Source organism: Xiphias gladius, chromosome 16, assembly GCF_016859285.1.
Source record: "Xiphias gladius isolate SHS-SW01 ecotype Sanya breed wild chromosome 16, ASM1685928v1, whole genome shotgun sequence".
Classification (NCBI taxonomy): domain Eukaryota; kingdom Metazoa; phylum Chordata; class Actinopteri; order Istiophoriformes; family Xiphiidae; genus Xiphias; species Xiphias gladius.
In genome coordinates, this window is record NC_053415.1 from 9,985,579 (window position 1) to 10,009,678 (window position 24,100).

The 24,100-nt window shown below is 40.2% G+C and overlaps 3 protein-coding genes across 4 annotated transcripts; 1 reads left to right on the forward strand and 2 right to left on the reverse strand.

Moving 5' to 3' along the window:
* Positions 1–487: 487 nt before the first annotated feature.
* LOC120801750 (high-affinity choline transporter 1-like) lies at positions 488–6,935 on the reverse strand. Its single transcript, XM_040148969.1, has 8 exons — positions 6,752–6,935; positions 6,348–6,461; positions 5,604–5,759; positions 5,313–5,461; positions 4,661–4,804; positions 4,150–4,303; positions 2,056–2,273; positions 488–1,141 (listed from the first exon to the last, which is right to left on the reverse strand). The coding sequence occupies exons 1-8, from the start codon at positions 6,933–6,935 to the stop codon at positions 488–490; spliced, it is 1,773 nt and encodes a 590-aa protein (XP_040004903.1).
* A 3,928-nt stretch (positions 6,936–10,863) lies between these two features.
* LOC120801606 (claudin-14-like) lies at positions 10,864–13,950 on the reverse strand. Its single transcript, XM_040148760.1, has 2 exons — positions 13,510–13,950; positions 10,864–11,960 (listed from the first exon to the last, which is right to left on the reverse strand). Exons 1-2 carry the CDS (start codon positions 13,741–13,743, stop codon positions 11,454–11,456), a joined length of 741 nt encoding a protein of 246 aa, XP_040004694.1. The 5' UTR covers positions 13,744–13,950; the 3' UTR covers positions 10,864–11,453.
* A 3,023-nt stretch (positions 13,951–16,973) lies between these two features.
* Positions 16,974–23,590, forward strand: LOC120801605 (F-box only protein 47-like). Of its 2 annotated transcripts, none has more exons than XM_040148758.1 (11): positions 16,974–17,076; positions 17,318–17,548; positions 18,294–18,455; positions 18,611–18,687; positions 19,113–19,187; positions 19,726–19,834; positions 20,197–20,370; positions 20,864–21,013; positions 21,345–21,487; positions 22,383–22,542; positions 23,180–23,590. In XM_040148758.1, the coding sequence occupies exons 2-11, from the start codon at positions 17,362–17,364 to the stop codon at positions 23,278–23,280; spliced, it is 1,338 nt and encodes a 445-aa protein (XP_040004692.1). In that variant the 5' UTR covers positions 16,974–17,076; positions 17,318–17,361; the 3' UTR covers positions 23,281–23,590. The 2 variants fall into 2 exon arrangements, with proteins under 2 accessions (XP_040004692.1, XP_040004693.1); XM_040148759.1 differs by having other exon boundaries at positions 17,010–17,076; positions 17,348–17,548.
* The last annotated feature ends 510 nt before the right edge of the window (positions 23,591–24,100 follow it).

Consider the following 24,100-nt stretch of genomic DNA (forward strand, 5'->3'; position numbering starts at 1 on the left):
AGGTGCACACATATGCATGTACATCAACAGCCATACAAACTGCTATGTGGACACAGACACAATTTCTTATTTAGATATTGCACTATTCTCATGATCCACTGCAAACCCTTGTAGACTTCCTCATATAGGCTTACTGTATGTCCATTGAAAGTTCCTCTGATGACTGTAGCAGCACTTAAATTAAAATGGTTGTCGTAGTTTTGGATTCACAGTCATGATAAAAACACTAAAATGAATATGGTATGTCTAACACCGCTGATTGACAGTCATCTTCTCCTGTTTCTAGACAAAGAATCTCAAAAAAGAAGGAGGCACCATGTCATCAGCATTAAACAAACTTGTGGAGTCACTTGGAAGCCAGAGTAGATTTTTGTTGATTTAGCTTCCAGTGCAGCAGTAGCAAATTTCCTGAAGAATGTCAATGCCTCTTTGACTATTCCTTCTTCTTCAAATTCCTTGGTTCTAGTTTCCTTTGTGCCCTTGTTGTCTAGTTCTCATTGTGAAAAGCCTCTGGACTGGATGCCCCATCATCACTGAGGACCTCAGTGTTGGTGAAGGTTCCAGCGAGTGATGCACCCAGGGCCTGCTTGACGGGTGCCATCTCTGAAAGAATGATGTTATCATGGTTGCTCACCAGTGTAGCCTTGTCCATGATCTCCTTGCTATGCTTGGACACCACAGCATCCAGGAAGTCGTACTTGTGTGACAGCATGCCACTTTCAAATAGGTACTTTGTCAGGTAGGAAAAAAACACATTTGCCAAGAAGGATGCCACCATGGACACAGACTTGAATGGGAACCTCTGAAGGACAAAGTACTCTATGTTACCAGTGAGGTGGTGTATCTTCTCCTGGGACACCCAGCCGGGATAGTATATGAATGGAGGGAGTCTGAGGTAGGGCTCCCCTCCACCAATGCGCAGCAAAAGACCAAAAATATAGGCAGCCACAGAACCATAGGTATTGGTGCCCTTGATGAATAACACACTGAGAAGTTGGGGAAAGATGATGACGTAGACCAGGTCGGAGCTCAGGTACCACAATCCATATACTGATCCTGTTAACAATGCCATAGCAGTGGCAAGGGCTCCGAATACAAAGATGGTGAGGCGCATCACCCAAACAATCTCACGATCTGAGGCCTGGAGGTGAGAAGAAAAGGATAACAAAGTGAAGATGCAAGAATAAAATGTGGAGAAGACAAGGTTGAGATCGGAGAGGTATGACAAGAGAGATCAAATGAAGAGTTAGAGTTTACAGCTAAACTAGCAGCTCTGTGAGGCTGTTCTTAGATACAGTACTGCTTTGAGCTAAATGTTATTATCAGCATGCTAACATTCTCACAATGAAAATGTTAATCTGCTGATGTTTATTAGGTGGTCACAAACTACTTGGTACTACAAAGTACTGAAAACAGAAACAAAAACTGGCCTGATAACGATGCTAGATAAAAAGAGAAGGGATCTCCAAAGTCATTACAATTTATCTTGAGGTGGAAATAAATGTCTACCAAATTTCATGCCCATCCATCCAATAGTTGTCGAGACATTTCAATCAAAACCAAAAATGCCAACCTTAATGTGGAGCTGAGGTAAAGTCAGGGATCATTAAAGTCATGAGGATTCATTCTCTGGGAACCTTGAATGTCTATTCAAGAGTTCTTGGCAATCCATCCAAAAGTTGTTGAGATTCCAGACTGACCAACCGACCAACACTCACATCCCTAGAACCATGCTGGTAGCGTGGCTAACAGCAAACTATATATTAATATATTATATAATAGATTATCCATAGATTCATATTTTAATTTAATTTTTCAGTCCCCCTGAGTCTGAGCTCTTCTGTTTTAACATTGTCTGAAAATCTGGGGTCTGGTTTTATGTGTTCAGCAATTACAGTAAGTGTAGATTCAATTTGTGCTGTTGTGTTTTTTTTTATTTTTCAACATCTGACACATTCGTAAACCACTGGGATGAAACTGATATTGATTTATCGATTAGTTGAGTGATGCTCAGACTGTGCATATGTGCGTTGCTATTTTTGTTGGTACTCTTACCGACTGCCGAAAGGCGAGCTGATAGATGTTCCTGGCAAACATGGAGCTGGCCGAGAGAATAGATGAGTCTGCTGATGACATGACCGCAGCTGACACCGCCCCGAGACCAAAGAAGGAGATGTAGGGCGGGCAGAGGTGCTGAAGCACTATGGGAAGGATCATGTCTGATTCTTCCTTATCCTTCGGAGGCAGGGAACCATAAGTAGTTTGGTTCCAGTCTGAAAGAGAAAACGTTGTACAAGATGGAATTGGAAATGTCAAGGCTTATTTATACAACTGTTATTATTGCAATCAGTACTATTTTCTGGATGCAAGTATCAGGATCATCTATGTGTCAAAAAACAGTAAGCTACCAGTATTTACCTGATACTTATTACTAATAATGAACAAAAAAATGCAGTGACTTGTGTGAGGCAAAACCAGAACATAATTAAAGTTGAACAGGCTTTATTTAGTGGTCCTGTATGGAGATAAAAAATGTTCCTGGCCAACCTGTGGAATTTTAAACGGACTGATTAGTATATTAGAATTTCTGTACTAATCCCTTAGTTTTTCTAGACAGAGGGCTAAACTTTGAGACCTTATTATAATGCACTCTGCGGATACACCTTTTTTGTAGCTGAAAAGGACTTCAAATGTCTATGTGCTAAAATACATCAGAGATTATCAATGTAAAGCTGGCTGTTTGCCAAAATACTCGGAAAAACACTGGTTTGCAAATGGTCCAAGAGGCAGCTTCAAAGTACAAAATATGCATCAGTGTTGAAGAAAGCATTAGGTAGTTTAATTGCATTTTAATTGTAAATCTGATTAATAATAATTTCATTACTAATAATTAATTTCCGCAGTAAGCCATTGATTCTAATGAGACATTTTGGTGGCTGTTTAAAAACAGAAGTATGCGTGGATGTACTGTATTATTTTTCTGGAGGAAACACTGAATACTGGAGAGTTTGTTGATTTAAAAAGGTAATATTTAAAAATGTCAAATATTTGATTTGAAATACTCATCAGTGGCCAATGTTTCATCAAGCCAGCATTCAGTAAGCCATGATGCATATCAAGTCTGTCTGACTTTTTTAAAGTAATGCAAAACTCAAATGTGTAAGAACATTTACCCACAAGAAATGACTCTCATACGTCAAACTCAACTATTTTCCACTGTTGTCCCAGTCGTTCTGTTCAGTGGACACCATTTGTTCTCCTATCTCTCATTTGTCCTTAAACCCTCTGACATCCTTTTATCTTTCTGCCCCTTCTTTCGTCCCTTTCTTCATTCTCCAGAGGTACACTATCCCAATCTGTGTCTTTCCCTCCCTCCCCTGGATATTCACAAGCAGCGGTTGATTATTGCCGGTCACACATGAAACAGCCTCAGATGGACCAGATTAATTAGCTCCTCTTCAGATGTAATATTCTCTAAATCAGCATGGTCTGATGGCTTGCTCCTCTGCCCGCTGTGACAGGATCCGTCTGCTTTTGTTTACCCTCCAGACACTGTATGCATCTGCATTTACTCATCTGAAAAAAAGCTCCTCGGGTGAAAACAACCCAGGAAGGCATCGAGCTGCCTTTGATCATACTTTCCTATTTGAATAAAGGATCAGATTCCTGGATGATTCGATTGTCTTGTGATGTTTCATTAACTGCTTAATCAAAACGTGTTTCTGTGTGTATACACATAATTCATGGATCAGTGTCGGATGCCTTTGTGTTCATCTGAGCAATCTGATTTAACAACTGCAATCCAGACATAAAGGTGTGTATCTTTCAAGCTTAGACTAATACATTGGGTGATACTTAAGTTTGTTCATTTTCATATCTTTGTGGGTGTCAAATCATGATATAAATAACATCTATTTGCATCAATATTAAAATCTATAGAATAAATATATATGGCAGGGGTTACACTTGTGCACATTGTATAAGCAGAGCTGTTGTTAAATCCTGAGCAACTTCCCCATGTTCTGAAGTGATAGGCTTGAATTATGTACATTTTAAAAATGATTAGAACATGAGTGCTGGGGCACCCAATATAGCTCTTCAGTCTAACAATGCCCCAGTGCATGTGCATGCGAGTGTGTGTGTATTTACCAGTGGAGGCCCCTATAGCTCCTATGAGGACTGAGGGGACGGCCATGACCAAGCAGCCGAAGGCGGCGAGGAAGGAAAGGACCTGGGCGTAGGTAGCTGAAGAGGCAGAAAGAACCCGTTGAAAATAGACCTGCCAGGGAATCCCCCCCAACATCTAGAAACAGAAACACCATAGTAAATACGGACACCAAACCAAAGCATAACAGTCAGCTAGACCACCACCAAGACAGCTCCGAAACTTTATCTTAGTACTGCACAAAAAATGAGACAAATCTCTCCTGAAACTGTGATTTGAGTTTTTCTAAATAAAACTGATGATAACTTGTTATTCTGTATGTAAACTGATAAAAAAAACTAAGATGCCCTGTGCCTAAACCGCACCTTCAGTACTTCATTTAACCCCCCTGCTTGCAACACTTGACAGTTTAAGTGGAATCAAAAAGTGTATGCAGTTTACTTTACAGTGATATACTGTCTCTTGATGAACCGTCTGATAAAAGTTATGGCTTACCAGCAAACAGAAGTTGTCCGCCCAGAGCCATTTGTCCTCAGGATCAATCTTCCCCAGCCAGGGTGACTGGTAGATTGCTTCCTTGGCTGAAACACTGATGTCCGACACGGCCGGATTGGACAGGGCAAAAGGCACGCTGATCCACTGAAGGAGAGGAGGATATCAGAATGCAAATATCATTAGGGTTTCAACAAATATTCAGTGATTTCAATGTGTTTTCACTGTCAAAGTTTCTGGCTCTGACAGCGGATCCAAAGTCTACAGACCGTTTCAAAAAGTTGAATAATTTAATAAAAGGAATACTGTAGAGTAGTATCTTTAGATGCAAATCACTATGTCCCTGCCAGTGTGACCCATTTCTTATGTAAATAACATGATGCTTTTTTTGCATATCTATTACATTTATAATACATCTTTGAGAAGTTTTTGGCATGAGAATGGTAAAAAAAACCCCCCAGTGATTAGCATACAGTGTTAGCTAATGAATGCTTCACGATTTGAGCTGAGAAATACAGTACATGTAACTCTTTGGCCTTCCATCTACTTGGGTAAAACCCTATTTAATCATACTGCATTCTCTCCACGGTAGTCATTCACCGTCACCTCTAAAGTCCCTGGCTCGCTTCGATTTCAATCTGACAGTGAAACTCACCAAGCCCAGAAAGATACAAAAGAGCTGGACCACATCCGTGTATGCGACAGAGTAGAGTCCTCCGACGAGCGTGTAGAAGATAGCTATCAGAGCTGAGATCACCACAGACATATTGATGTTTATGTCCACGATCACACTCAGAGTGGCACCTGCAGGGCAACACATTCAGTTCAGCAGATACACGCAGAGTAACAGTAAACTGGAGGTGGTGCACATAATGAGTTGAGACGTATAGGGCTTATGAAAGCACAGTTTAGCCAGTGATGCGATGACCTCTTAGAGATCACCTACCCAGGGCAGATAAAATGGCCGCAGACCAGAAGATTTCTCCCATGAGTGCAGGGATGAAGAGCAGGCCCCCCATCCTTTTTCCATAAAGCTGCTGGAAGGGATCCAGCATGGTGACGTATCCACGTGATCGCATGGGTTTGGCAAAGAAAAGGCCACCTGAATGTTGTCACACATTAAGGTATGGCAGGAAAATAGCGTAATAAATGATTTTAGAAAGTGTATTTTACAGAATCTAAATCAATAAAAGTGTATAATATTGCTAACTTGACACTAAGTATGTATCTGGTGCTTAAGTAGTATATAGTGCTCCTATAGAACTCCCTTTTTAAATATCTGGTTGAACCACTATAGCAGTCCTGGTGGAATTGCAGTTTTTACATATCATATATTTCTTAAAGGACCATACCATGTTTTTACCACATCACACAATGTTACATAACTGCACATGCACCAACATACACTGCTTGGCTACACAACCAGGATGTAGAGTGACAAAAATAAAAGCAGACGTGACGATCACTTCCTACCTGCCGTAGTAGTATAAAACGAATGGAAGCCAGTGTCTGCCTTGAAAGTGGGAGTAGTACATTCACCAGTAAGCGATTGGTCGTAAATTGCCGAAAACACGCACAATTACTGGGGGGTTCTTTGTGAAGTACCTCAGTGCTTCTAATTTGCAGCAACTCCCGCATTCGCACTGCATGTGCGTGTACAGAGTAATTAAAGAAAACTCGGTTTTCTTACCTACTACCAGGCTGAGCGCGTAACCAAAGGGTGCCTGTGCCCAAGCCAGGCCGTAGTCCGGCAGGTAGACATACTCTGCTGTCCCGTTGATGTAGCCCCCGCCCACCCAAGTGGCTGAAACCAAGAAAGAAAGAAAGAAAAAAAAAAACCTTCAGTTTGCAAAGAAGACAGACTTTTATGAAAGACTGGTTGGATGCACGCCGTGTTGCAGAAACACTTTTTTATTGCTCCGAAATGTAATGCATGTGATGTTGAGCTGTGATTGTAAAGTATATCCGTGGTCCCTGTGTTTTCCGCGCGTAAGAGACGGACATGGAGAAGTGATGGTCCTTTTTCTGACCTCATGCAACACCCAGCTGCGGCAGAATTCTGACACTCGGACTCCCCGTAGTCAACCAACTCACCGGTCATCGTGAATCCCCCAACGAACAATCCGATGTCCCTTCCCCCGACCATGATGCTCTCGCTCCGGTGTCCGCCATCGCCAACTCCAGAGTTCTTATTCTTCCACGCGGCCCAGATCCCCACGAACAGGATCAGGACATAGAAGACCACGATAGCCACGAGACCCTCGGCGTGGATGGTCATCTTCCCTTCGTCTGCTTCCTCCCGCCGAGATCAAGTGCTATTGCGCGCCTAGGACTGGGACCTCATGGAGGGAGCTTTGAAGACAAATCCAAAAAAATAAAAAAAATAAAAATAAAAATGGAAGAAACACATTTTTGCTGACTTTTTTTTGTGTTTGATCTGAAATTTAAAAAAATCAACAGGAGCCTCACCTCGTACCTTGATCAAGTCTATTACCAGGCAATTAGACAGCTCCCGTGCGTATTACATGGAGCAGGACTAACCCCGTATGAAAAGAACCTCTTGACCCAGTGATCGACCCTAAAACGCTGCTTTACATTTTATTAGACGCTGTCAAATTCTTTAAAGCCACAGGATTTACTTCGTACTCAGTTTAAGGTGTGGAGAGGTATGTTGCACATAAATCCAGTGCTTTCCATTTAGAGAATACAAAGTCATTCACGTTAAAATGTCATAATTTCTGCGCACAGCAAATTCTCGGGTTTATTTCAAACGCCCGGTAGCGGATTTGTAAGATTCCCTGCTCACCAAAGTTATATTAACACAGTTGAACCCAAAGACTTGGGTTCTTCAGGCGGGTGCAATTCAAAACCCTAAAGTGGAATAAGCGGAGAGGAAACTGTATCAAATGATCAATTCAGGTTTTCTTGCAAGTTACAGTTTAAGAAAACAACCACTGCAGCATTTCACGTTAAAGGCTGAAAAAGAAAAACCCTGTATTTTCTGTCACGGAAATGTCTGTGAGTAGCCTCCACTCAGTCATGTCAAATTAGCAAACGAAAGTGTGATAAAGTCCCAACATCCAGAAAAAACATGCAACCAAAAATACAAAACTACTCGTACCTACCACGTCTCCACCCGCTGACCGTATAATTTCCTCAACGCAATACTTAGACACACGACCAGCCAATGGCCCACTGGAAGCCTCTGATTTATAAAATTCGACAACACTTTTTGTGTTACTCTGTCTGTGATCTTCGCTCGGCACAACAACAACAAAACCAACAACAACAACAACAACAACAACAGATCTTATCTGGACTTGAAGCTACGAAGAGGGGCCATACTTTACCGGACCCAGCTTACGCAAATAGCAGAGGAAGAGGAACAACCGGTGCTCCATCAGCCGTGTGTCACCAGATCAAAAGATATGAATCGAAAAGTAGACCTAGTATTGATCCGAGGAGTTCACAAAGGATTAAGGATGACTTTGTTGTCCAGCTTTAAAGACAGTTGGTCATCTTTTACGCGCGCTTTGCGGTCTCACTTTAATTACAGACATGCTTGCTCCAATTATTTTGCCAGTTAACACGCAAAATGTCTGCTGGTTTTTTTCACTTTATTAGCATAAAGTGTGTGGGATACAATGTAGCCTAATATGACATAAAAAATCTGAACCGACGCGCTTTTGTTTCCTGCGGTGCTGTCGTGCGTAAAAGTCCATTCACGCTTCCCAAAGGTGACGCACCCTCAAAAAACTGCGAGCCATTCACCGAAAGAGACCTAAAACAGATGGATAAGGGTTTAATCTCAGATGTGCTGCATCACTACAAGACAAACCTGAGGTTCTCAGCTCCCCGTTGCGCTGACACTACGGTCCCAAGAGGCCGGTATTGCATTATTGATCTCTCTTTAAATCAACATCTGTCACTTTGGTCAAATGCAGTTACATTCAGCCAACACATATTAGTTAAAGAAGGTAATATCAAAAAAACTGACATGACCTTACCTCTCCTTCGGAGAAAATAGATTATAGGAGCAGAGCCTCCACAAGAAGATTAAAAAAAAAAAAAGTGTCCAAGACGATTTTTGTTGGTAAAATGTTATGGTGCCAGAAAATAATCCTCTTGGACGAACAAACACAATTCTCCTATGTTGTTTTTTAAGTCACCAATGCTCGCCAGAGAGAGAGAGAGAGAGAGAGAGAGCGCTAGGGAGGGGGAGAGAGGGTGGAGGGGTGGAGATGAATGGGAGTGGTGGGCTTATTGGGTGCTGTCAGGGTGGGTAGATGGTGGATGAATGTCTTCCAGGGCAGGACGAAAATAGCACCTAATAGAGAGTGGCATGACGCACAGCCTCTCCGGGGAAGCTTTCCAATATCATAATATCATATTGGCAATGGATGAAACCTTCCCTTTGCCAGGTTACATTTCAGGCCTGATTTACGATCTTGCGCAGGTCCCCGCTGAAGCATCTCGTTTATTGTGCAAACGCCGGCTGTATGGTGGTGTTGGTGAGGGTGTGAGGCCTGCGTAGGGTTCACTCTTTCATTTCGTCACCCACCTGACGCCTGTAACTCCGGCGCCTTTACAGCCCTCCACTCCCCAGTCTTCGCATCTAAACCTCGAAACTACAAAACCCTCTCGTATAAATAGACATAAGTCAAAAGCAAGGCGCAGTGGTGACTCGGGGGATATTCATTTGGTCACCTTTAGTACACCCACCACGTGTGAGGCGATATTTGTGCATTTTTGCTACGTATATTTACCTCGCAAAGGATGTTACCTTTTATAGCCTGCCCCCCCAAAAAAACCAACCCACAAGTGAAAAGGAACTACAATCCCCACAACTAAACCATCTGCTAGCCCACTAAACGTGTTACTTTGAGGGGCTGATTTATGGAGGGGGGTTCCCGGGAGCATTCCCTTCGCTGTCCATGGTGCTGAAATGTGAAAACCAAGTGCCCACAGCAGAAACGTTTCACATCCTGCTAAATTAGAAAATTCCCTTCACCCCATTGTTTTCGCTCACTTCCAACAGTTCGGCTATAATAAGTGAATCCGTGGTCCTACTCAATGGAGAGTTTAGCTTGTGGCCTTATATGCGCTCCCTGGGTGCCATTCTAGTCTGAAAATGTCATTCCATTATACTCACTTTTCTAGAACAGCTTCGTACGGTCAACAGCAAATAGTTCCCATAGGAAGTCGTATAACAAGCATTTTTCTCTCCTGAATTCCATCTGCGTTCATATTCCGTACTTTACCAGCAATATACAGTCATTTAACTCGTCGCTGCCGGAGAGGTAGACTAGTCGGAGTGCTTGAAATAAGAAAAGTGCCTCGCTCCTCTAATTTAGTGTCTGTGGGGCTGGCAGGCTGCTGCACAGAGGGCAGCGGTAATTGGAAGGGCTTTCCAACAAATAAGCCACAGAAAGGCGCCCGCAGTGTTACGGGTAGTAATAGGCAAACAGCTTGGAAGGCCTCAGAGGAGTCACGAGTACGAAGTTATTCATTTTCATTTCACATATATGGCTTACCGACTCAGACTGCATGTTACTTCTATAATTAAAAGTGCTAACTGTCAACCAATAGATAGTCTATGCTGTGTCTACCAAATGATGTAGTCTAAATGAATCCAGGACAATTCTTACTTGAGGCCAACTTCTCTAAAGACTTCTGTCGCCATCTGGCGGCCATTCCGAGCTTTACCCAAGTCTGGGGAAGGGATATCAGCAGGTGAATCAGGATTGAGACATACTGTGAGTCATATTCTAAATGTTACACTCAAGATTTAAACTGACCACAGCTCCACTAGCAAGTCTGGTGCTCTTAACCGCTGCTGGGTTTCCTATGTGTTGAACTGTTAAAAGTCCAATTTTGATGTTAGTCACTGATGGTTTTTAGGTCAAAAGGTAGCATTTGGTCGCTTTATCCTCACAAGTTCACAAACGACCTCTTTCCACATTTTGACGTATCATAGCAGGGAAAGAACGGGTGGAACTAATTCTGTTAATGGCCATCAACTAATGTTATTAGTCACAGCTGTGCTGCTACTTTTACATGTCAAAATGTCTGCTCTGAAAAAGGCCAATGAAAACATTTTTTATTGACTATTTATAAAGTATTTTTATTTTATCATTTATGTTATAAATCATTAGAAACTTACATTCATTGTATATTTTCGTTGGCATGAAAATGATTTAAAGACAATGGATACAGACATTAAATATGATGTGTTTGTTTCAATAGCACTGATGTGTTTGTATTGTCTTTCACAAAGAGTTAACCCCAACTAAAAAGTAGGATCCAATAAGGAAGTGACAGAACAAGCGGTTATCCATTAACATGAATGCTGGAGTTAGAATGTGGAAACCGATTTATATAGTCTCTTCTGTGACCATTTGCAGGAATATGTTGCCACCTTCTGGTCCTTCAGGTGTGTAGCACCAGGTCAACAGGTTTTAGTTCTCAGTTCTTGTACACACACTGTGGTTCCCAGTTCTGCTAGGAACAACTTCAATGCAGTATGAGGAAGGCCTGTAAGTTTGTCAAATTGTGATATCCTTTGAATTGTGGCAACTGATATTTGGTCAAATGTGGGAATGTGAGGTACTGGTCCTTCCTTTTCCCTTTTTTAAAATATTGTTTTATTGGTATGGAGGAGGCAAAAATACTTGTGAATGTATTAAAAACAAGTTGGAGAAGTGTTCAGTTGACTGTTTTGGACCATGCAGTATCTTTTTAATTCATACACAGACCTTGTGGACTCACAGTTCTTGTGTTAGTATCGCCCCCAGTTTTAGACGTAGTTATTGAGCCTATAGCCACTGCTGGAAAGGGAGCAAAATGAGGGAGCGTGGTTGTCCTTCAGGGCCTCTGGGGGCTTGTAGAGTGGAGCAGGGGGATATATGTTGTTGAATGCAGGGGGAGGTGATGATGGTTGATTCCTCTCTATATGGGGGCGACTCCGTGGCCTGTCAGCGCTGCTGCGCCAGCACAGCACCAGTCCTCCGCTCAGACTGAGGCAGGCCGAGGCGTAACCGAGGTATACGGCCAGGCCGATCTCATATTTCAAACCGCTGGGAAGGAAGGGGTCGTAGAAATCAATTATAACATCGTTGGTGGTCCAGGAAACAGGGACCAGGCAGAGTAGACCAGCACAGAGGAAGCAAATTCCTCCACTCATCGCCAGTGGAGACTTGATCAATGAGCCACGGGCAAAGCGGGTGCACTTCATCCCCATCACAGACACCAGAGATGCCAGAATTGAGGTGATGCAGGACAGCACCATAAGCGCCCGGGCTGCCTAATGTAGAGGAAAATAGACAAGCAATTTTATTGTTTGGACTAACCCTGCTGTTATATCTGGGGTCCTGAGGACCCCAGGCCCTCTTTATCAGAAAAAAAAACCACACACACTTAGTATTGTTTTATCACCTTGATACTTCATGAAATTACTGAACTCTATGAGAATTGCTTGAAACATGATTCTGAACCCCTGACATGCTTCAGTATGCAGTATGAACTCCACTACAAAAATTGATGCAATACTACTGTTCGGGGTCTGAGAGACAAAAGTTGTAAAACCTGGTTAAATACAACGGATTCTCATTTCCTTATATCTGTTATTGGAGTTGACAGTTCTTTTTACGGAGCACAACTCCTTCCAAAACCCAAACAGAACTATTTGGATTTCTGTGATACAGGAGTTCAGACAAGGTCTGACAAGGAGTTAGGCTTCTCTGGGGGCCAATTGATCCAAAACATAAGTATATGTCACAATGTAATATGACATAATGTATATTTCTTTGTCTGTGAATGAATCTTAAGCAAACAAATGGAATATGTATTTGTTCAGGCATAGCCCATATCATTTATAAAACATGAAGTATTTCTTTATTTGCTGTAATAACAACGCTTCAAGGTCATTTCCATATTTTCTCACTTTCATCAAATGAATAAGCCAAGCTTGTGGTAAAAAGAAAGGGTTATGACACCAATAATTTTCTATATATTAGGGTTTAATAAGATCAGAAGAAGAGGAAAAATATTTGAGGGAAAAATTATAAAAACCTTGCTATTGTTTTTATTTTTACACATAAAGTATTGCAGTCTGTGAGACTGCAAACAATAAGGAAGTATATCCAATATGAAAACACAAGGGTTAAACTTGTTTCTGGTAGTTTGTAGCTATAAACTGCATCCTATCCTGTAGCATTTACAGAACTTGTCAATCAATCAAACCACTGGTTAATTAATATATCAATAAATAGTTTTGCCAAGCATAGTCAGAATTGCATTTAAATTTGAATCTTTCTGTTCTAAGAATTTATTCTTGATCCTGTGCCCTTATTGACATAAAACACATGGTTTATACTTAAAAGTAATTCTCTTGGATTCACTTAAGTATTTGACCTTCCGTCTATCACTCTGGTCAATGCAATCTAAAATTGCACGAATTCATTATCATGGCTACAATTACCAATTATTTTCATTATTGATTAATCTGCTGATAATTTCCTCAATTAATTTGAATAACTGTTTCATCTATCAAATGTATGAAAATAGTAAAGAAAATGCCATTGTGATTTCCAAGGTGGCAACCAACAGTCCAAGTGCCAAAAATATTCAGATTACAATGATATGAAACAGAGAAAAGCAGCAAATCCTCACATTTGAGAGGCTCAAACCGAGAATGTTAGGCATTTTTGCTTGAAAAATGACGATTAATCCAGTATCAAAAGACATGTAGCTTGCAATTTTTTTTTGTCATTTCATCTTTTCTTATGGCAACACACAGTAAGTTACATTCTGCTTTGGATAAACACTGTCACTAATGGGTGTATGTGTAGTACCTGCAGGTCACGTGGCAGTGCCAGTAGAGATCTGTACAGCTCACATTGGTAAATGCCAGTGCTGTGCCATACACACTCCATCCACAGGCCTTTCATGTAGGCGGTGGCTGTGATGATGTTAGAACCCACATAGGCTGTGCTGCGCCAGTGGGGGAGCAGAGTTGCAACTACAGTTCCTGCAAACCCCAACAACCCTAAGAAGAAGCCAAGGAGCTGAACCGCCATGCTGGCCATGATTGGTTCACTCGCGCCGATGCTCAAACTGCAAAGTACAAAGTTACAGTCACAGCATTTACACACATTACCGAAAAATTAAGAGCATTTGGATGTCCTTAAAGTGCGTATGTCACTCATCAGCTTAATGAATATACACTGAACTCAGAGATTACATAAGAAAAAACGGAAAATCAACACAAAGAAACTACTTTGAATATATTTAACTAGTCATCACATGAAAAAGAGGCACTTTCGGAACAAAACTACAGTCCCCCAGGAAGAAGATGTGGCTGGATTCCTCCTCTTATCTGCATGATCCCCAGCAGTAAAGTAAATTCCACGGAGCTAACATCCAGTCACAGTGTCTGAGCCATTCCTCAAGTGTTTTTGGAGTGCAGGCAGAAATAGCTGTGGAAACTTTCAGTATTCCGCCATCAGTCTCTGGTGAGTGGCAGATGACGGCATCTGTGACTAATGAGAGCAGTGTTCAGCTTCACCTGTTTAACGCTTTCCCGTGGAGGGAAAATCACAGCAGTCTATTTGTTGAGCTACGCCATCCCTCAGGAAAGGAGAGAGGGAGAGAGGAAATTAAACATTTACAGAAACCGCCCAAGCTGAGAATACTGTTATAAACCACTAACTTTGAAAATTTTCAAAGCTCTGCAGGGTATTAGAGAGAGAGGGATTGAATGACTTGTTCACAGAGCTGGGCCCCAAACTGTGGCAATAAGGGATAGTAGTGATTGTTATTTTTATAATTCTATTCTATTATGTCCAATTTAATCTCTGACCTGAGACCATCTGGCACTCAGTTTTACACACATAGCAGTAAAAACAACTGCCCCCCCTCACTCTAGGCCACAAGTAAAGATGCCCTCCCTCACAGTAAGAAAATGTGAAACCCATGGGTAGTTAAGCATTTACTTTTGTTCCTTCACAATGTTTTGAACAGAATGTTCTCTAGGTGAAAAGATCCTGAATAATGAGCGGACAATTTTTTAGAAAGATGACACCCCAAGTCTCTGAAAAATACAATTTGTTAAATAAATGGACAAATAATACTCTTTAAATTCAAAATTGCTTGTTGTGCCTACAAGAATTAAACAGACTGACCTTAAATTTCAAACCGGAGAAAACAAACTGTGCTTATATGGACTCATTGTTTTGACATCGTCAGAGAACAGAGGCTGTTTAGAACGCCTGATTATTGTTCAGTGTTAGACCTGGTGCTGTTGGGGCCTCTTAAATATCAGAGATACAAGCCTCATTGTTCCTACTTAATGATTTACTACACTGAAGGCATAACAAGTAAGCAACAGGAACAAAAGCAAAGCTGTGACAAGCATCTTGTGTCACATTTGTTTGCCCCCAAATTAGCCCAGTTTAGTCACTGATAACTGTGCAAACCACCTAATTTTGAGCAAATGGCAACTGCAATTGCTACACTGATAATTTACTGTACATGGACTGCTGCTTAACCTTTCACATTTTTAATACTTAGCATAAACTCTCCACATTTGAATACTCACCAACAACGTTACATGAGGACTACTGAGCCATGGTCACAGGTGTCAGGACGGCACACTCATCCTAAGCGGCAGAGAGGTGTTTGGGGAAGTTCCAGATAAATAAGGTCACCAGCACTGATTCCACACTGACCAGCTCCTTCTGTCTCTGCTTCTGCTTTAACAGACAAGTAAAATGTGTGTGTGCTGCAGGACTGTCAACTTTGAGATTGGCCAGATATCATCATCGGCATTATCCCTGTCAGCGTCAGGACATCATGTCGGAGATGACATGAGAGAAAGTCCTGCTGCTGGCTTGTTGCTCCAGACAGATAAACAGGGCGGATGTCAACTATTGGAGGCAGAGCAGAGACAGACAGAAGATATATTGTCCTCACTGGTTGTGCTGTTTTATTCTCAACAATTCAGCTCTCCGCAGCTCAAGAACTGTGGATAATAAATTATTGAATACACAATGAAAAGAATTAATAAAACATAATTTCATAAATCAGCCTATCAATTTATATCCAACTTATAGAAAATTATTTATAATAATTTTAATCAGCAGACACTTAAACAGCAAAAGCATTACAGTGCCAAACCAACACTACAGAGCTGAGAGCCAAACTGTACTTGATGGTAATGTGGTACATACCGTATGGGAGGCCAGGTGAGATCATTCAAAACTGCAGTTTTATCCTGGGTTCATCTTCTAAGTCCATCTTCTTGCTTACCGGTTCTTATCTTTCTCTCCCTCTGTGTCCCAACCCACTATGACATCCTGTTGGTATAAAAGAGCATTTTCCCGGCCCTTCCCCTGGGTCCCTCATGTACTATTCAGCTCTCTGTATGAGCCCTATAGTGAGGGGATGATCCTCTCTAAGGTCTGCCTGTGGGAGACGCCATTTGAATATGGAACACTTAATAGTCTTAGTTAACCAGAATAATCCTGTGATTAGCAGCTGAGCATAGCTGGTTTGTTGCACACACTGTGGAGAGTAACACAACCATGTGGACGATGTAGTACAGGCCTTCCTTTTTTAAGCTCTTTTTATGTGTTCAGAGGTCCGAAAAGCTGCAATCTTTTTTTGAAATACTTACCTTTTTAACAGCATGTATGCAGATACACACAACACTGTCAAGGCAGAGTAAAAACTAGCATGCCTTAAAGGCTACACCCAAATAGGAGCTAGGGTCTCTCTCCCCATTAAACCTCTGCTCAGGTTTTGGCTGGGTGGAGATATGATGGGAATTATATTTGAGGAAAAAAAGATTTGATGTAACTATATCACTTAGTAACTTATGTACTTTTATCAATATATATTTACAGCATTTGCCTGAAGGTTTAAGTTAAACATTTCTTGGCAAATTCAATATTTTTTCACCATTTTCTTCCACTGAACTCATTAAATATTACGGTATGTACTCACAACCTCCTATAGCGCTGAATATTTTTCACTTAGTAATTTAGTGTTACTTTTCCTTCACTTTATTACTACTGAGTAGCCACTGCTAATAGCTAACATTAAACATACTTCTTCGCTTTTAACATTACTTTAGTGACATTTTGAATACTTGACCTTACTTGTAATAATGTAATTTATGGATACTTTGTAAACTATTTCAATATTTTTTTAATTTAATTTTTTATTTTCTTACCGCAAAGATGAAGCAAGCGAGGGATACTTCTTCATTTTGAGACTTCAGCGTACTTTACCGTCAGTAAAGTACAGTCGCTTATTTCGCGCCGTTGCGACCCAGTCATCAAAGACAGTGAAGGAAAACTAACACACAACTGACTTGACCTTTACAGCTGACATTAACTACCTATAAGTGAAAACTATTGGTAAGATACTTTTAACATTAGCTTGTATTCCTATTACCTATATGTTTCCTCTCTGTTACTACAGAAACGGAAACGTTTATAAAGTCGCAACTTACCCAGCATTAGTTTGTTATGACTTCAGTTTAGCTAATGCTAGCTATGTTAGCTTGTGACTTAGCATAGTTGGCTCTGCTACACCAGACCAAGCCTGAAACTGCCAGAGTTTTAGCTAGGTTAACTTAAGAGTTTTCTTTACCTCCAGGACAAATTTGCTCTATCGTTTTGAATGCAGTCATCTCAGTGGTGATGGTAATGGTGAGGAAAGCCTCCAGAAATGTTGGGAAATACACACTGACATACAAGTCCCAGTCAAACAAAAGGACTCTTCGCCCAGCCAGAACCATCATGACCCGCAGCCAGTGTATCACCAGCGCCAGTTTCTTTCACAGGCTCCCATCAGAGGTGTTTGACATGATCCTGGATAAACTGTCTGGTAAGTGTAACTGACTAGCCTTGTAACATGACCTCTTAACGGTGCATTCCCCTCAGTGTGTTTCTGAAACTGAATTCAACACATTCCCCACGACATGCTTAATGTATAGTTGTTAAGACCTCCAGGGAGCCTTTTGCACAGGCTTGAACTTTATGTAAATTGGTTAGAGTCAAGAGTGGTTTGAATGATAAACGACATACATAGGCATGTACGTAAACTGCATTTTTGTAACTTTCATGCGACTCATTCCATTTACCTTTGAATTCAATTTCTTGGGGCTAAGAAAAAATATGAAAGAGTTTGCTCAGATTGAGCTAAAGTCCTGACTATTTTGTAAAATTATTTTATTTTATTAGCACCCATTGGATATTTTAATTCCATGTAAAGCTTTATACAATTGATCAATGGCAACATCAAAGGCATTCAGGTTAATTTAAAAACTATGAATAAAAATGTCAGAATATTGAATTTTGCAAAGCAAATATAATTTTCACAGCATAGTAAACAACAGGTTTTGCATGTTTGTAACAAAAGTTGTATTCATCTCCTAAATTAAACCTCTACTTTTTGATAATTCAGCAAAGAACCATGCTTTTCACGTCATAATATTGCATTGATTTTTGAAAATGGCTTTGAATAAGTGCTTAAAGTCAGACAAAATATGAACTAAATTGAAATTTCAATTTAAATATTACACTGTTATAGGTTCATTGACAGTATTTATGAAAATTATTGTGTTTATCAGTGCTGGAGATCAGTGTGTTTAGTATGGTGTCCAAAGAAATCACTAGATATGTTGTGGACTACATCTCCACCCTGGCCTGGAAGAATAAAACGATCATCCAAAGCCTTCACCACTCCACCTGCCTTGAGCAGAGATCCACCATTGGACACTACAGAAACCTGGGTAGGTGGCAGTTTATATTTTGCTGAATGTTTTGTGTAGTATGATCACAACACAGTTCTAGGGATATGTTACCATGTGAAGTGAAGGGATAGGAGAGACCAGAATTTGTCAATTTTTTTTAATTTGATAATGTTCTTTTGTGTTGATTTACTTAGGTTTATTGTTCAAGAGATGTACCCTGTTGCTACCAACAAAGGAGAGGTTAAAATTTATCTTTAGCAAGTTTTCACAGGTAAGAAAGGGGCATGTGAGATGACAAGCAAGAACAGAATATTGGCATGTGTTAAATGCTTTAGTGTCTTTTCTTTTGATAGGATAGGGACAACCAATAAAATATTGCAATGTTTCTGATTTTTGCAATATACTTTGTATTAATGTTAATAAGGTACACACTTTCATCATATATATTATGCAACTTTTCTTATGCAACTTCATGTCATCTTTTAAAAACCAAAAAAATACATGCACATATTCAGTTGCAGATATCCATACAAGATGCTTTTCAGCATGCTAAACAAACAATTGCACTGACTACTGCAGACTTCTTTTTAATATTGTCGCCAAAAATAACATATTGTTCTGTCCTAATACTTACCGATGGTAACAGATGGAACAATCACAATAATCTAACAAAGTTGTCCTGTTGATCTCTTTCAGATTCCCTGCTTCATGTTGGAGCAGTGTCTAGCTCCAGACTGCATTGGCTTTTCCAGCTATGGTGTGTTCGTCCAGGTGAGGGACTCATATAAAGACCTGAAATTTTGTAATAAATTGATACTTGAGTGTAATTAAAGGAAACTTAGAATCAGATACAGCTAAGTGTGGCTGGATAAATGCATGCAGAGTCCATGACTTGAAGACATCTTCCTCTACTCTCTACTTAAAAAAAAGATAATCTTTTTAGTAAGACACATTCACACCCTGTAGTTACAGCCTAGTAAAGTGATGCTAAAGTGCATCACCAGGCACAGATAAGGACATAAAATTATAGCAAAGGCTCTTTTATAGAATTGAGATGTTCTGTCTTGCATTTGTGGATGCACCCTGTATGTAATGTAGTTTTTATTGGACTCAAGCCGGTATAACACAGCACACACTCTAGATCACACAAAAAATGACTCCATCTAGAAACAGAATGTATTATGTTAGGAAATCTTAAGGTCATTATGATTCATCTTTGTCTCACCTTTGTGTCCCATCCTACCATTTTAGCAAGGAAATATGAAATAATGAAGTTTTGAAATAGTAGGTGATGTTGATTCCGTTACAGGCAGTAATTGCAGGGTGGGATGAGCTGGAGTGCCACAGAGTGTTCAACTTCCTGTGTGACCTCACAAACCTGCTGCAAAGAATTGAGGCAGTTATTACTGCAAAACCAGGTGTGTGTTTCAGTGTCTGGGAGTGAAAATACTGCTGAAGGTATAAGAGGACAGACCCGAAGTGTAATATGGGAAACAATCCATCATCGTTTTCTCTGTTAACCCCACTATGTCCAGTCTGTAATCCTCGTAGCTCATTTATTTTACTGTCCCTGGCTCAGATCCATGTCGATGAAGGTAGTAAAGTGCATGATTATCTGAGTTATAAATCTGAGTGGTTAAAAAATCACAATAGAGAAGAGAGTGAGCTAATAGCAGTGCAGAGGGGTAAAGACACATGAATGACTAGACAGTCTCTTGGTGACTTTGGGCCTTTTAGGGTTGAGCTTTGTCAGTTTACTTGTTTGAATGTCTGTTGTCAGGGGTGAGGTGGTATCAGGAGCTGCAGCTCCGTCTTTTCTGCCGTCAGGTTCTCTTGGACCCATGGCCAAACCAGCCAGAGAGTCAGTTTTGGCTAACGCAACTCCTGAAGCCTTGGCCCATGGTCAGCCAGGCACACTTACTGTTCATCCTCTATGGACCCCTGCTGCCTGAGGGTAAGATAATAACAAGTTAATAAAATCAATCAGTTAGTGGGGTTTTTTGTTTATTTTAGTTTATGAGAACATATTTATTGGACTGATTTTTGTTTTTCTGAGGACGTTTCTCGATTTGTCTACACTCACAGCCTGAGAACATGATAAGATTATACTTGTCCTTTGCTAGTTTTCTCTTTGCTTTGTAGTTAAATTCCATGAATGATAGGTTAGTGGTGAATATTACCCTGAAATAAATTGCTCTGTGTGCCAGATTTCTCACCAGTGAAAAAATGACTAATACCAGCCAATAACTTGGCTGTGGTTGGTAATTAATGTCCAGATGTGTTGAAATTGTGAGGTTGTCTGAAATACTGTCAGTTTGAGCAACCACACATAGGTAGAAATAAAGCATATACATTTTCTTGTATTATGAGACTGCCCCAAAAACATAATAGTGTCATGTTGTGTTACTGGAGACACAGCCAGTGAGTGTGTTTCTCTCTACATGCAGGTACTCTAGGTTGGCAGGATCTGGTGGAGAGGGGGCTGCCTCACAGCGCTCTGTGGGACCTGGCCAGGGCCATCATCTTGCTTTTCGGCAAACTAGAAGTCAAAGGCTGGACTACCGACTCGATGCTGGCCATCCTGGAGGAGCTCACTGGTATCATACTTCAGTGGTTCTCAAATGTTTTCATGTCGCAGACTTCCAGGTAGACAGATGAACCCCAAGGTGACATAAGACTTCAACAGAGGGTCCCATAAATAAAAAAAGTCTTTATTAATAATATTGTATTACTTAGATGGCCTGAGAAAGCATAATCAAGCATTGATTGATCTGGCAGGCCAACGGATTGACTTGGGGACCTTTAGATACAGGTTTCATAGCCTCAGCTATGTCAAACCACATTTAAACATCATCAATATATTAAACTGATGTGAAAATCCATATTATAGATTAAATGATACATTTGGTTGTCTTTTACCATGTACAGTCATTCCTCAGCCATGGCATATGGAGAATGTCGCTCGTCTCTTGGTGCTGTGTGGCAGCAGTCTCTGCTACAATGTCCTGGCCAGCAAGGCTGTGAATGGACGACTCCTTGAGATCTCCAGACTCATCGTCTACATCATACTGGTGAGAGTACTAGTTATTTTATAGTCAGCTTCATAGAGTCTCATTTGGGTTAGTCAGGTGTATTGGGCCATTATTGGCTTTTTGCTTAGAATCAGATATTGGCAAGCAATGTCTTTTTCTGAGTTGATATGATACGGTTAGACTAGCTAATTATTGTACAGTTGATTAATTTTAGATTAAACATAGATTCAGGATAAGTGTGCATCCAGGAATAGTTTGAGGCAGACTGTGTAATGAGTCATCACTTATTGCTATCCCTGGTCGTTGTGACTCATTTCCCCATGCCTGCTCATTTCTATTCAAGCTCAGGTGGCTAGACACAGATCCAGCATGCACTAGGCGGAAGCAGGAACATAAGTTGGACAGGTCTGCCTTCCATCACAGCAGTCTCAATATCCCTAATTGTTATCTGTCTCACTTTACCTAACTGTCATCTGTGGGCTTTAAGAGCCACTAGTGCTGTCCATGGTGCTGATTTCTATTAGTCCTTCTGTTACTGCCTGAATGGGGTGCCAACACAGCTTTCATTTAAACATTTCAGTATTAGCCTTCAAAAACTACAAAACAAGCCGGTTGATATGATCATGGAGAGGGTATTTCCTCTCTGTTAACAATGTGTGCAAATGTTTCTCCCAACCTGTCTATATGACATGCTTTATTTTCCTGATTTTGATTGAAAGTTTCTTGACCAATTAGCCTTGTTCATTTTAACTTGAAGTCACAGTAAGCCATGTCAGTTAATTACTGTCAAAAAACTGACACACCAAATTATTATTAACTTACAATTGATCATTTTATGAATTAAAGCCGTTTTGTTTGTTGAAGCTATGACAACCTTGTGCTAAGAAAAAGGCCTACTTGTTGAGTTTTCTGTTTTGTGTGGCTTCACCCTAAGGTGTGTGAGAAGGATGGCTATCACATGACCTGGGCGGTGAAGTTGGTACAGCAGATCTGCAAGGTCTTCAGCACGGCTCCTGAAAAGTTCTGTTTCCTGCGACAACTGGAGAACACGTTTTCAGCAATCACAAGGGAGTTCTTCGAGTTTTCTGTAGCAGGTAGGTTGCGTGAGTTTTTTTAGAGTGTAAATTTTATTCCATAAAGATATTTAGTCTAGTCTTGGAACCCAAAATACATCATGGACAAATTGGGAACACATGAACCTGAGGGGACACTGATTCTTTGCACCAAATAATATAATACCACAATATTTTGATATTGCAATCATAATAGGATCTTAATGGGTAACATGGATGGGGGTTGAGCGGATGGTATTTACAGATGGTGCTAGTGTGGATATGTGAAAAAATTTAAGCAGTTTCAAGCCCTGCTATGGAGCAAACTGGAGCGTTTTTTTTGTCTCAGAGTGAGTGACAAAACCTTGGGCAATTGCATTTAAAAAACCCAAAAAATGTTTATTTTAGAGTGAAGACTGGATTCCTGCAACTACACTCACATATACCCACTTACTGATCATATATTTATGAAATTTGTATTAAACCACTGGTACACAACCGTTTTGGCTAGTGACCTTTTACAGCTAAGCAATGCCCACTTTTGACCCTCACTACAGGTTGCATGTGTCTGTGAGCTGTGAACAGTTAAACCACAGAGTGATATTCCGATCTTAGATTGTTAATTTTTAACAGTAAAATCTAAATAAAAAGTCAATAATGCCTTTATAATGCGTTCCAGGCAACCACCTTGAAGACAGGGAAACTTTCCAGACCCTGTGTATCCTCCTGGACTCCAGTGCTCGCTTCCACACTAAATTCCTGTACATGTTCCTGAAATAGGAATGATGCAGATTAAAAGTAACAGGATGTGGAGGAGAGGAGGAAGAGCCGAGGAAGAGACAGTCGCCAATAATGAAGGGCAGTAACCAAAGAGTGAAAGAGAGTGAATGACCTTTAAAACAATAGTAAGACGAAGCTTTGAAAGTTCAGCGAAATCTGAGGGTGAATGTGGTTGACAGTTCACTGTAGGCTATAAACAACATTGCATTTGCCAGGTGAAAATACAGATGTTTAATTACTTTGACCAAACAGCATAGTTATTTATACAAATTTTATATTTCTCTCAAAGTTTAAAAAATCTTGTTCTTCTTAAACCATCTTGAATGTTAATTTTTGTAGACAGTATTTAATATTTATTCATTAACAGTTACAATATTTATTTGACACTATTTATTTATTCACATTGAACCTCTCTGTGTAAATCCAGTTGTGATACAATAATTACATTATTTTCATTCAATTTATTAAATTGGTATTTTCGATATTAATTTGTCCTTGTTTAAATATCTTTTTATATCTTTGTTGTCGACCTCTTACAAAAACAGAAACAAAGTATGTACTCCGCAAATAACAAGTTTTATCATCCTACAGGTAGTACAATATTGAGCATTGACAGCATTTTCAAAAAAAAAAAAATCAGTTGATGAATTTAGTAAAGCATGTGTCATGGAATAAAAAATAAGCAGCTGCAGATAAAAATAGTTAAATATGAATGTATACAGAAATGGGATTAAGGATATTTTAAAGAATAAGAAGAATTATATTCAGACTATTCACATTTGTTTAGCGATGTATTAAACAGGTAAGTATTACTAGGAAC